At 38.3% G+C, this 14,320-nt stretch overlaps 1 protein-coding gene across 1 annotated transcript in view; it reads left to right on the top strand.

Moving 5' to 3' along the window:
- The window catches only part of LOC150085386 (rootletin-like), a 239,314-nt gene that overhangs the window by 115,183 nt on the left and 109,811 nt on the right, over window positions 1-14,320 (top strand). The window contains exon 7 of the mRNA XM_090374550.1: window positions 5,970-6,135. Within this exon, the coding sequence (XP_090230676.1) occupies window positions 5,970-6,135 (166 nt within the window). The remainder of the gene's footprint in view (window positions 1-5,969; window positions 6,136-14,320) is intronic.

Raw genomic sequence — 14,320 nt, 5'->3', positions numbered from 1 at the left:
CTTCTTGCTCAGATAAAAAAAAAAACCTGAGGGGCTATACACTGAAATTGAGGGAAGACAGTTGTCGAGCAGATGTGTGGAAATTTTCCTTTAGCCAGCTGGTAGTTGATTGCTGGAACAAACTTCCATCTGTTGTTATGGAAGTTTGATAGCTTAAATAAATTCAAGGCAGAACTAGACAAACATTTGGAATGAATGAATGGATGGATGGGTGAAATGGGAAGGTGGTTTTTTTTTTTTTTTTTGGCTGATGCTATATATAAACTTGCTTTCTTGCATCATATGCTAATGCTAAAGTTAGAACAAGTGGAACCAACTATATATTGATTGTTTTGGATGTAAGACGTATCAATATTGAGTCAAACAAATTTGTTTTAAAATGTAGTTATTGCTTTAATTAATTTAATCTAATTTGTACTTTTCCCTTGAACTAGATTTGCAACAGTATTATTTGTAGATCTCATTTAACTGTTATACCTTGAAGATATGCAAAAGAATTTGTATTTTACATGTTTTTCTACCATAGAGTACTAGTGCAAGTATAGTTACTTAAAATACTATATTTTCTCTTTAAATCTACTGAAAATTCAAATCTGTTCACTTAAAGCATTGTAAACTAATAAAAGTTAAGTGCTGCTAAATTAAAATTTTGAAGGTTATTTATTATCATCTGCCAAAGATCATTGTGGGGGGGGGGTAGCATGAGGGAATTAAAAAAAATATATTTATTTATTTATAATTAATTTTTTATATATTTCTTGGGATATCATCACTATGATGCTAAAACGTGCATCAAGGTATTATTTATTATTTTTAGCATTAGCATTATTTGAGGCATTTGATGCAAGAAAGCAAGCTTATGCAGCATCAGCCAAAAAAAAAAAAAAAAAATAAATAAATAATAAAAATAAATAAATAAAAAATAACCACTCCCACTTCACCCCTCTGTTCGTTCGAAATACCTGTCCAGCTGGGCCTTAAACTTATTTAGGCTATCAACTTCCACGACAAGGGATGGAAGTCTGTTCCACCAACCAACCACCTAAAGGCAAATTTCCTCACGTCTATCCTATATCTGTCTTTCCTCAATTTGAATTTATGCCCTCTCAGGTGATTATTCTGAGCAAGAGGAAGAATCCCATCAGCATTGAGCATGCTCAAACCATACAAGGCTTTATACACCTCTATCAGATCACCTCGCTGGTGCCTAGTGTCCAGACACTGTAATTTGCAAAACTTAAGCCTTTCTTCGCAAGAGCACCCCTTTGTTCCATTCACTAATCTTGTTGCCCTTCTCTGTACTCGTTCCAGCATCTCTACATCCTTCTTGAAATGAGGCCTCCAGAACTGTATACAGTACTCTAGGTGTGGCCTGACCATTGCCTTATAAAAGGGAATAATCACCTCCTTATCCCTGCTAGAAAAATTCCTATATATCATTGACAATACACCATGAGCTACTCTTGCAGCCTGTCTGCACTACTCAGAAAACTTCATATCTGCCTGCACAACCACCCCCAGGTCCCTTTCATTCTCTACCACTGTCATTGTAGTACCACAGAGTTGATATGTTGCGCTGGGGTTGCTGTTTCCCATATGTAGTACTTTACATTTGTGAATGATAAACTTCATTTGCCACCTCTCAGCCCATCTGCTCAACCTTTCCAGATCCTGTTGCAGTAGCATAGTGTCAGTAGTGTCCTTGACAACCCTGCCAACCTTCGTATCGTCTGCAAACTTGGACATTAAGCTTGATATACCATCATCAATATCATTTATAAATACAGAAAACAATAATGGACCCAATACTGAACCCTGAGGGACTCCACTAATAACATTAGTCCACAATGAGCAGTGTCCATTGATTATCACCCTCTGTCTTCTCCCCCTCAACCACCCCTTTATTCATAGCAGCAATTTGCCTCCAGTGCCACACTGCTCCAATTTTTGCAGCAGTCTTCCATGTGCAACAGTATCAAAAGCCTTTCTAAGATCCAAGTATATAATATCAAATTTATTCCCTACATCCAGTTCTTTTGTGACTTCATCATAGTATCCAATCAAATTGGTCAGGCAAGACTTCCCCTTAACAAAACCATGCTGTGTGTGAGCTATAACTGAAGTCTTGTCTAGATGATCCTGCAGTGCTTCTTTAACTAGTGCCTGCATTAATTTTCCGGGAACAGATGTTAAACTAACAGGTCTATAATTACTTGTCGCCCTTTGATCCTCCTTTGTGAATTGGGGTCACATTTGCACATCTCCAGTCCATGGGTCCAAGGAAGCTCTCATAATTATGGCTAAGGGTTTGCTTACTTCCTTTAATATAACTGGATAGATCCCATCCACCCCAGGTGCCTTTCTTGTATTTATCTTCAACAATTTCTCCTCCACTTTACTGTCAGTTATTACAAGATTCTCTAGCTTACTGCCAGAGTTGAATACACCTCTGGCATTCCCTTCGCTGAATAACTCCTCATGTGTGAATGTCGATGCAAAATATTCATTTAGTTTGTTAGCTACCTGAGCAGGATCATCAACAGTTGACCCATCGATATCAAGTGGACCAATCTGATTCATCCCCTTCCTTTTAGAGTTTACATAAGTAAAGAACTCTTTGCTGTTTTTCTTTGAAACCTTTACCAAAGATTTCTCGTAATCTGCTTTCGCCTGCCTAACCTCCTTTGTAACTTGGTTACAGATCAACTTGTATCTATCATAGGCTTCTGTGTGACATATTAATTTGTATGTATCCCATGCATTTTTCTTCTCTGCCATATGTCTCATTAGTTCATCTGACATCCACTTACTCCTAAACCATGAACAATATTTCTTAGTTGGTATGTAAAGCCTAGTAGCTTCCAAGATAAGTTCTTTGAATGCTTCACATTTTGAATTTGCTGTTGGTAACATCATCAGTTGGTCCCACTGTATAGAATTTAAATACTGTCTAAGTCCATCGTAGTCGCCTTTACGAAAGCAATAACCCTTCCCTTTACCCCTAATGGTAGTTACTTCTTTGAGTAGGCGCCTCCGTAGCCAGGTGGGAAGGAGCAGCAGTGCATAGCACACGCTTCTTGATTAAACCGGGGTTCGAGCCCGTCACCACCAAATACGGAGGATGCGGAAAGGTCAGGGAATGACTACCGCATATCCTGGAGCAAAATGGCCTTAGTTGCTAATGCTCCTAAATAACAAACAAACTTCTTTGAGTAAATCCCACTTCAGCACACTGTGATCACTGCCACCTAGTGGTTCATTTACCTGCAGATTCTTAATGCATGAAGAATCACTACTGATAATCAAATCAAGAGTATTACTCCGTCTAGTTGCCTCCCAAACATGCTGATGTAGAAAACAATCCAATAAATCCACAAAAGCCTTGCTAGTGTGTGAGTGATCAGCCTCCAAATTCCAGTCAATATCTGGGAAATTAAAATCCCCCATTATAAGACTCTCTGATTTACTGGCCCACTCTATTTCCCTGTACAATTTCTTATTATACTCATCAGAGTCATTAGGCCTATAGCACACTCCTACTCTCAATTTTGATCTCTCAATGCTTATGTCACACCAAACTGACTCGACACTGCACTGTCCGGCGATGTCGACTGGCTTCACTTCCTTGGATTTTATGTATTTCTTAACTAATAGCATAACTCCTCCTCCCTTCCTATCCTGTCTATCCCTTCTGTAGACATTGTACTCCCCAAATTCCAGTTCTGCATTCCTTATATCTGTGTGACACCACGTCTCTGAAATCCCCACAATATCTGCCTTTGATGTTTTGAGAATACCTCAATTTCATCAAATTTATTTACTAGACTCCTAGCATTGGTGTACATGCAAGTATACATGCACCTGTTCTTTTTCTTAACTACCCTAACACAACCCATGTGTTTACTTGTACCCCAATGATTTCCAGCAGTCTCTGAAATATCCAGCATCTTATTTTCCAGGCTGCGGCTCATTCCAATAGAAGCAGTGCAAGAATCACTTTCACCTCTGCCAGTGGCTACTGTTAATCTATTAGTCCTTGTATCCCCCCAATCTAGCAGTTTTCCGACCCACCTAACACTGCCTCGATAGCATCAGCAAACATTCTTGCACCCTTTCTATTTAAGTGTATCCCATCCCTGTAGAAGTAATCTCTCCTGTTAACAAGTACAGACCAGGCTGAAAAAAATTCTACCCCTTGAGCCTTGCACAATCTTTCCAGTGCCAAATTAATCGACAGGGCTGTCATCATATACTCCCTCCTATCGTGTGTGGGCAGAATTGCAGACACTTTCAAATTCAACCCTGATTCACGGCTTTTTTTTACAATGACCTGTACTTGTTAAGTAATTCCGGCGGAATTACTTAAATTAATAAGTAATTCCGCCGGTAAGTAATTCCTACTCTTAATATCATTAGTACCAACATCTACAACTATATCACCTTTTGTGCCCTTAAAAGATGATATCCGCTCTACAAGGGCGCCTCCGTAGCCAGGTGGGCAGGAGCGGCAGTGCGTAGCACACGCTTCTTGATTAGACCTGGGTTCGAGCCCGTGACCACCAAATATGGAGGAAGCGGAAAGGTCAGGGAATGACTACCGCATATCCCCAGAGCAATATGGTCTTAGTTGCTAATGCTCCTAAAAACCAAGTAACAAACAAACAAACTGCTCTACAATGTCATCACCCTTTGCCCCCGGCAGACATACCCTGGTCCTGTTCCACCTATCCTTTTTACAAAGCATGTTTCCCGTTTCCCTGACAATAGAGTCACCAACAACTACTAGTTCCTTTGGGACCAGCGCATTCTGCCTTGGGGGCTGCCGCTGTGTTGCGTGATGACCAAGTGCAAGCTCTGGCATTGGTGTGGGCAGCTGAGAGCTTGATGGGCCCCTCACTTTTAATCCTTTGAGGGCATCCACCCTGTCCTTCAAGCTCTCATATAGGCCCATAACAACGCTGAGTTGTCGCCTGATTTCCTTGCATCGCGCACACACAAAGACATCCCCCATGGCAGTATCATGTCTTGTACCCGACTGCTCCACAAACATCAAGCAAGTAGTGCATTTTAATAGGCTGTGATTCAGAGGGCAACTGCCCCCCTCAGTTCATCCCTGAGCCACAGCACTCCCATTAGCTTTGAGCCTTTTGCTTTGCTGCTCTGGTCTGAGTCATGATTTCGATTTAAATTCAATAAAATTTCAATTTCAGTACAAAATTAAGACCCTTACTTATATCCCAACACAGTTATAACGCTTTATTTATGTTTCAGTATCGAGTGTTATCTACGAAATCCCTTTATATGACTTCCGTATCAAGTTAAGTATTAATTATTTATTTTTTACTAATTATTTATGTTACATAACCCAAGTAGTTATATGTATAGTTAAAAGTACAATTTAATTGACAATGAAGTTCAACAAGATTAATTATCTGATTAATTGACAATATTATGTACTATACTATACTATATTAAGCTTATGCTATCTATTATTGGGTAACAATGGTGGCAATTTACGAACGGTAAACACGTGGATTTGATACCCTTTCCGATACTAAGTAATACCTACAAAATCTCTGTCTAAGTTACTTTAAACTAAGTATCGTAAATAGGAATATAAAGCTACTCCAGAAAATAAGTTAATATGCCAATTTAAGCTAATAAAACAGAAAATAAATCAGAAAGAACTTCTCTGTTCCAGGAGCGGCAAAAATGTACGGCTGCACAGGCTATTCTCATTCTAGCTTGAATTATGAATTATTTTAAATTATCTTGAATATTTTGAATTATGCACAGTGATTTAAGATTTGTTTTCTGAATTAAGACAGCGATTTTGCTGGTAAATAAAGCTTATTTAAAAGTAAAAATATATATTTATTTATTAATTAATCTTAAAATAAAATTAAATAAAGCTTATTTTTTCTTTTTTTTTTTTGTACAAATTTTCATTAGTATTTTTAAACTCCCAGATCTCAGGGATTGTTCCAGGTAAATGCCATGCTTAGAGAGCAGTTAGAAGCAGCTACTTCAGCTAATCAGGCACTTACTGCTGATATTCACCACCTAACGGAAGAATGGCAGCATACAAGAGGAGAACTTGATGTGAAAGAGGCAGAATGGCGAGAAGAGGAACAGGTAGAAATATTTTCTTTTATTTGTTTCTGTAGAAATAGGCGCATTATAGCCTTAGTTGCTGATGCGCCAATAAAACTAAACCAACATCTGTAGAAATAAAAATTCATATTGTATTACATTTAGGATACTTATCATATAACTTTTGTTTTTATTAATATTGGGTGTTTTTTGTTTCCTCAAAATTATCTTCTGAAATATTCTGATATAGTCTGGTATTGTTTACCTGTTTATAGCACAAATTATATAAATTATAAAACAAAGTAAATTAGTAATTTTCTTAAAACTAGGAACAATTTTAAAATTGGTTGGATAGTAATATATTTCATTGTATTGATCAAGGCTATTTAAAAAGCAAGGAAGAAAAGACCAACTCATACTCCTGATGTAATGTTTTGAATAAACAATAATTGTAGAATTACAGTTACTCTACACCATTTGAGAGTGCTTTTGTTGTTGTTAAAAATTTATTGTTTGTTTAGTATGTGTGAGAGAGATTAGTGGCTCATTAGTAAATTTATTGAAGTTTTACCCACCACCAACAACAACAGGTTTAGTTTTCATTATTCCTCCATAGGCATAATTAATCATTCAGTTACATTGTGAACAACATAAGAAAATAACAGTGTAATAAAATAGTGATACTCAACATATCATTAATTACCCCGTAAATTATTCTCAAAGATCCATATAACAGATTCCAGACTTTTTGGAGAGGTATGGCCTTTTGAAAAAAATGCAATTGATAGAGTGAATTGTTGATTACTGGAATAAGTTCCAGCTTCACTGGTTAAGGAAGCATTGCAGGATAATGTAGACAAGACTGCAGTAATAATTCAGACAGCATGGGTTTGTTAAGGGGGAAGTCTTGTCTGACCAATTTGATTGGATACTAAGATGTGGTCAGAAAGGAACTGGTTGCAAAATATAATTTTGCCATCACATACTTGATTTCAGGAAAGCTTTTAATACTGTTGTAAATGGAAGACTGCTGTACAAATTGTAGTGGTATGGCATTAAGGGCAAGTTACTGCAATGGATAAAGGGAAGGCTGAGTAGGAGATGGCAGAGAGTGGTAATAAATGGACACTGCTCTACGTGGACTAATGTTATTAATGGAGTCCTCCGGGGTTTGGGCCCATTGTTGTTTTGTGTATTTATCAATGATATTGATGAAGGTATATCAGGCTTAATGTTGAAGTTTGCAGATGATACTAAGTTTGGCAGGGTTGTTAATGACAGTAAAGACGGTATGCTACTGCAACAGGATCTAGAAAATTTGGGAAGATGGGCTGAGAAGTGAAAACTGAAGTTTAACATCGACAAATGGGAAGTATGTGGGTAGCAGTAACCCCAGAGAAATGTATCAATTGTGTGGTACTACACTCATGGTAGTGGAGAATGAAAAAGGACTTGGGGGTAATTGTGCAGTGAGATATGAAGTTCTCTGAGCAGTGCAGACGAGCTGCCAGGGCAGGTCACGGAGTTTTGTCAATGATATATAGGAATTTTGCTAGCAGAGACAAGGGGGTGATTATCCCTTTGTATAAGGCAATGGTCAGGCCACACCTTGAGTACTGTATAAAGGTCTGCAGGCCTCATTTTAGGAAGGATGTAGAGTTGCTAGAACGAGTACAGAGAAGGGCAACAAGACTGAGGGGAACAAAGGGGTGCTCTTGCGAAGAAAGGCTTAAGTTCTGCAAATTGCAGTGTCTAGAGACTAGGCACCTGTGAGGTGATCTGATTGAGGTGTATAATGCCTTGAATGGATTGACAGGCTAAATACTGTTGGGATTATTCTTGCTCAGATTACAAACCTGAGGGGGCATATTCAGAAATTGCAGAAAGACAGGTGTCGAATAGACGTGTGGAAATTTTCCTTTAGCCAGCCAGATAGTTGATTGCCGGAAGAAACAACCATCTGTCGTTGTGGAAGTTGATAGCTTAAATAAATTCAAGGAAGTGGAGAAACTTTTGCAGCAAATGGATGGGTGTAATGGGAAGGGTTTTTTTTTTTTTTTTTTTTGACTGATGCTCTATTAGCTTTCTTTCATCATGCCTCTGCTAATGCTAAAGTTGTCTCTGTGGAGAGATTCTGACAGTTTGGGGAGATTCAGAGGTTAGCTGGATAGGTACCTACATGAGGAGGGAGCCAAATAAGTATTATATTTTTTTGGCTGATGAAGCAAAATTGTCACATTCTTTGCACGATATATGGCTAATGCTAGTATTAGCCATACTACTGCTAATATGCCCTTAAATTGCATAGGGCATATTAACCCTTAAAAGTAATTCACAGCTGATTGAACTTCTCCCTTCGTTTCATTAGTGTTACCTTTTGGAGGCTTTGGAAACAAAAAGTTGGTTGCCATTAAATATACACTGGTGTTCAAAGAAATTGCATCGCCTAGGAATTTCACATTTCCAGCCCTTTTTCACCATGGTATTTACATTAATGACTATTACCACAAATAGAAATATAAACAAAAGATATTTATTAATAGTTAAGGCAAATCTAAGTAATATTTGACAGGTGCTCTCAAAATATTCTAAAATGAGTATTAGCATTAGTAGAGGCATCTGATGCAAGAAAAAAAAAAAAAAAAAAAAAATGTTTCCATTTCACCCCTCCATTCGTTCCAAATACCTGTCCAGCTCAGCCTTAAATTTATTTAGGCTATCAACTTCCACAACAAAGAATGAAAGTCTGTTCCACCAACCAACTACCCACTGGCTAAAGGCAAACTTCCGCACATCTATCCTACCTTTGTCTTTCCTCAATTTGAATTTATGCCCTCTCAGGTGATTTGCAACCTTTATACAACAGTTTTGATAAACACAACAATTATGGCTGAAATGTTATCAGAAGCCCTCAGTTTTCTTCAGTTTATAATTTTAAATGGAAAACAAAATGAAAAGTTCACCAGGGGCCAACTAATATTTAGTTGAATCGCCTCTGGCCCTGATGACAGCAGCACACCATCAAGTCATTGACAAGATCAATTTCTGAAGATAATCAGAAATTGATCTTTCTGGCAACTGTAAATTCCACATAATGCCAACAGTTCTCTATAGGATTCAGGTCTGGGCTGTTTTCTGGCCAGCTAAGAGTTGTATTGGACCGTTCTTCCAACCATTTTTTTCACCTGTAACAAATGTAAACGCATTACCGTGGAACCTCTAATGCAGAAATGAAGCTAAAGTAACTACAGAAATGCCTACTTGCACTTTTCGCCCAATGACAAGGAGCAGAGTCATCCTGAAAGACGCAGTTACTTGGCAGGTTGAAATGTTCTCCAATGGTTGGCAGCAATTTGCCTTCCAATATAGCCAGGTGTCCATTGGCATTTACAGAATATAAACTGCAGGTGATACGAACTGCACCCCCATATCATTTGGCTGGTAGGGAATTTCGCTGTAGACACCATACAGTCTGGATGGTATTCTTCACCATGTCTGCAGCAAATTGTTTGTCTCCCATCAGACCCATGCAGGTTGAATTTCTTCTAATCCGGGAAAATAACTGACTTCCACTGCTCGGGGGTCCATTTAACATGCTCCTTACACAAAATTAATCGGGCCGTTTTCATTTTTTATGTGAGGAGGGCTTCTTCTTAGGGCGACGGGCTACAAGTCAATTTTTGAAGAGGCGTCTTCTGACTGTTACTGCACTTCCTCTCCTGCATGTTTTTCCCATTCTCTTTTCAGCTCAGATGAAGAAGCTTTACGGTTTTTAAGGCATAAACGCTTCAAAATGCGGTCCTGTTTTGGCATAGGGACTCATTTGCATCCAGTTCCTTTTTTCCTATAAGCAGAACCATTATTCTTGAGTTTGGAAAGAATTCTACTCACTGTCGACTGATTACAAGACACTCTATAAGCAATATTACGGGAAGAACATCCTTCCTCGTGTAAAGCAACAATAGCACTCTTTCTTTGTGGTGTCAACTGCACGTAACTTGTCATCCTGACACAAGCAAGGAATGACAGCAACTCTTGCAGACCATGCTTATATAGCTGAAAATAACAGCTGATGCAATATTACGTCATCACCTACACATGTCAATCTTATCTGATGCAATCTGTAAGAAATGTTGCCATTTACTTATGTTATTCGGACGACAATTACAATTTTAAGGGGCGATGCACTTTCTTAGAACACCAGTGTAAGTTTTATGGAGGTTGTGGAACAATCCCAACAAGAAAAGTTTTGCTAGCACTGCTAGCGGCGATGTGCACAGTGTTACATATTATCATGTTGAAGGAACATTCTTGTATTTTCCAACTTGATCTTTTTTTTTTTTTTTAGAATTTAATGCTCATTTAAGCATTAAATTTTTTTAGAATTTAAAGCTTATTTAATGGCTCATTGACAAGCTCAGAAAACATCTGTAGAGCCTGAAAAACAGTCATCTCTTTGCCAGCTGATGCTTGGCCTTTTATGGTAATGACCCTTTGGATTTTTACTGCATTTTTTGGATTTGAAGACTGGATTTTTTTTCACATCAAAAAAAAAAAAGTCACTTGACTGCTAAGCACCGTGTGAGCATCTCTGTTTCAGTTTATTATTATTAGCCCTATGGTGCAAGGAAGCCTGAGGCTTATGCTGCACCAGCCAAAAAAATTCCCGAGTTACCCTGTGAGAGAGAGAGAGAGAGCGAGAGCAAGCAAGCAAGCAAGTAAGAGTCAGAAATAGAAAGGAATCACCAAAAAAGAGAAGAATGATGATACCCAGCTGAGGACCCTGAGTGTGCCAAGCCCCTACTCATCAGATGTGAGCCTCTGGGAAAATGACCTTAAAATTGGAGAAATTTAGTAAAACCACTAATAAGTCAGTTTGAAACTGGCATTTTTTGGGAGGGTGGGAGAACAAGTTAATTATCACTCAGGAGTAGTATGCAGTTCCATTTGAGGTACAAGTTATGGAACATTAATATGTCATAAAATGAGTTAATTATACAGGTTAGGGTTTTTAATATATTCACACTGGGTAATGCAGTGGTAAGTTCTGAGTGTTATGATGCATCCTTTTGCTTGCTTTACTGGTGTGTGAAGAAAAGGTTGATTCATAATATTCCTCCACCTTAAGTTGTAGTTTATACAAGAAGTACAGGAGGAAAACAGTTTAATTATTTATTATAAAACTGCTGTGTATTGTTTAATAACTACCTATTAGGTAGAGCAATCCATTAGTGTGTCAGTGAATATATGGTACGACATGTCTTAGTCTTCTAATTTGCATGAATGGTATACGAGGAGAAACGAGCCCCTCTGTCACTAAATCCAATCGAGGCAGGTGAGGTGGAAAAGCAGGATAAACAAAACTGTTGCTCTTCGAAAATATTGGAATAGAATCATTTTTGAGAGATGCTTGACAAGTATTACATGCCTGCATAGTGGTTATGTCTGCAGTTGGAAATTCTAGAAGTAACATGGCCGACCAGGCTAGCTGGGTGGATAAAGTGCCTGCCTGGCAACCTAAAGGTCGCGGGTTCGAATCCTGCTTCAGGCTTGGATCAGAGTAAATGCAAAAAAAACTTTGGGAGGTGCATTATGGCCACAGAAGCGGATGCGCCAACAACTAACAGAAAAAAAAAAAGCAACAGGTTCCAAATGTATTTTTCAGAGTTTAATACAATCTGCTTCTGAAAATACAATCTTCTCAAGAAGCAGATTTAATTAAACTCTGTATTTTTTCTTTCGTTCTCTGTTTTTGAAAATGTTCTTTTGTTGACATGGGAGACTTCTTCGGTGGCTTTGAAGCTTTTATTCTTGCATACTTTCGATTTCACTCAGCTGGAGTTTTAGCCATCTTCGAAATATTCTTATAGGTTGTTAACTGAAATTAGATTTGGTATTTTTACAATTCAATAGTTAGCAAAATCCATTTGTAGATTAGTATGACATCATAACCAAAAACTTCTGTTCCGGGTAAAATAATGGAGTCGCTGGTTAAAGATGCATTCCAGGATCATCTAGACAAGACTGCAGCAATAATTCAGACACAGCATGGGTTTGTTAAGGGAAAGTCTTGTCTGACAAATTTGATAGGATATTATGATGTGGTTACAAAGGAACTGGATGCGAAAAATAATTTTGATATCATATATTTGGATTTCAGGAAAGCTTTTGACACTGTTGCGCATGGAAGACTATTGTACAAATTGGAGCAGAATGGTATTAAGGGTAAGTTGCTACAATGGATAAAAGGATGGTTAAGTGCTAGAAGACAGAGGTGGTAATCAATGGGTGCTGCTCTTCTTGTACTAATGTTATTAGTGGAGTCCCACAGGGTTCGGTCTTAGGTCCACTGTTGTTTTGTATATTTATCAATGATATTGATGAAGGTATATCAGGCTTAATGTCGAAGTTTGCAGATGATACAAAGGTTGGCAGGGTTGTTAATGACAGTAATGGCAGTGTGCTACTGCAACAGGATCTAGATAATTTGGGCATATGGGCTAAGAAGTGGCAACTGAAATTTAACCTTGACAAATGCAAAGTACTACATATGGGTAGAAGTAACCCCAGAGAAACGTACCAACTGTGTGGTACTACACTTAAGGTGGTAGAAAATGAAAAAGACCTGGGAGTAATTGTGCAGGCAGATATGAAGTTTTCTGAGCAATGTAGACAGGCTGCCAGGGCAGGTCATGGGGTTTTGTCAATGATATATAGGAATTTTGCTAGCAGGGAAAAGGAGGTGATTATCCCTCTTTATAAGGCAATGGTCGGGCCACGCCTTGAGTACTGCGTACAGGTCTGGAGGCCTCATTTTAGGAAGGATGTAGATTTACTTGAGCATGTACAGAGAAGGGCAACAAGATTGGTGAGGGGAATGAAGGGATCCTCTTACCAAGAGAGGCTAAAGTTCTGCAAATTGCAGTGGCTGGAGACTAGGCACCTGTGCGGTGATCTGATTGAGGTATATAAGGCCTTGAATGGGTTGAGCACGCTGAATTCTGATGGGATCCTTCCACTTGTTCAGATTACGAACCTAAGGGGGCATAAATTCAAATTAAGAAAAGACAGATGTAGAATAGATGTGCGGAAATTTGCCTTTAGCCAGCGGGTGGTTAATTGCTGGAACAAACTTCCATCTGTCGTTGTGGAAGTCGATAGGTTGAATAAATTTAAGGAGGAACTGGACAGGCATTTGGAGGGAATGGTGTGATAATTTTTTTTTTTTTTTTTGGCTGATGCTGCATAAGCTCATACATTTGCTTTCTTGCATCACATGCTGCTACTACTACTACTGCACAAAGTGATTGTTTTTTGTTCAATTGATTGTTTTATTGTTGTGTTCTTGAATCAAAACCGTTTAAATTTTTAAACGGTTTAATTGAAACTTATGTATGCTGCTTAGAGAAGGGTTGATGATAATCAAAATCTTGAGAAGCAGATTTTAGTAAACTCTGCATTTTTTTTTTTTTTTTTTTTGTTCTATGTTTTTCAACTCGTTCCTTTTTGACGCAAGTGGCTTCTTCTGTGGCTTAGAAACTTTTATTCTTGCATAATGTTACTACCTGCTGCTTACTCTACCAAATCAACATTAGTGACTGAGATAGCATCATTTAGGAAGTGACATCATTTAAAATCTAACAGCCACCTAATAGGAAGTGACGTCATTTTCTTTAGAAAATTTTGTTACCAATTGGTTTTACTCTAGTACAGCCATAGATGTTTTCAGATCAAAAATAATTTTGATATATACTTCGAATTCAAGAAAGCTTTTGATACTGTTGCACATGGAAGACTGCTGTACAAATTGGAGCAGTATGGCATTAAGGGCAAGTTGCTGCTATGGATAAAGCAATAGCTGAGCAAGAGAAGACAGACTGGTACTCAATGGACACTGTTCTTTGTGGATTAATGTTATTAGTGAAGTTCCCCAGGGTTCGATGTGGGGTCTGTTGTTTTTCTATTTTTTTCCAGTGATATTGATGAAGGTATATCAGGCTTAATTTTGAATTTTGCAGATGATATGAAGGTTGGCAGGGTTGTTAATGACAGTAATTACAGTACAATAGGTAAAGGCCTCCGTAGCCGAGTGGTCAGGGGCAGGAGTGCAGTAGCACATGCTCTTTGAGTAGACTGGGGTTCAAGCCCCTGACTGCTAAATACTGTCGATCTGCCAACCCGCACTGGACCAGCGTGGCAGATTATGGTCCACATACCTTAGCATGAA

The sequence above is a fragment of the Mastigoproctus giganteus genome, chromosome 5, assembly GCF_048544385.1.
Source record: "Mastigoproctus giganteus isolate SK-2022 chromosome 5, ASM4854438v1, whole genome shotgun sequence".
NCBI lineage: Eukaryota > Metazoa > Arthropoda > Arachnida > Uropygi > Thelyphonidae > Mastigoproctus > Mastigoproctus giganteus.
This window is presented reverse-complemented; position numbering and strand designations above follow the sequence as displayed.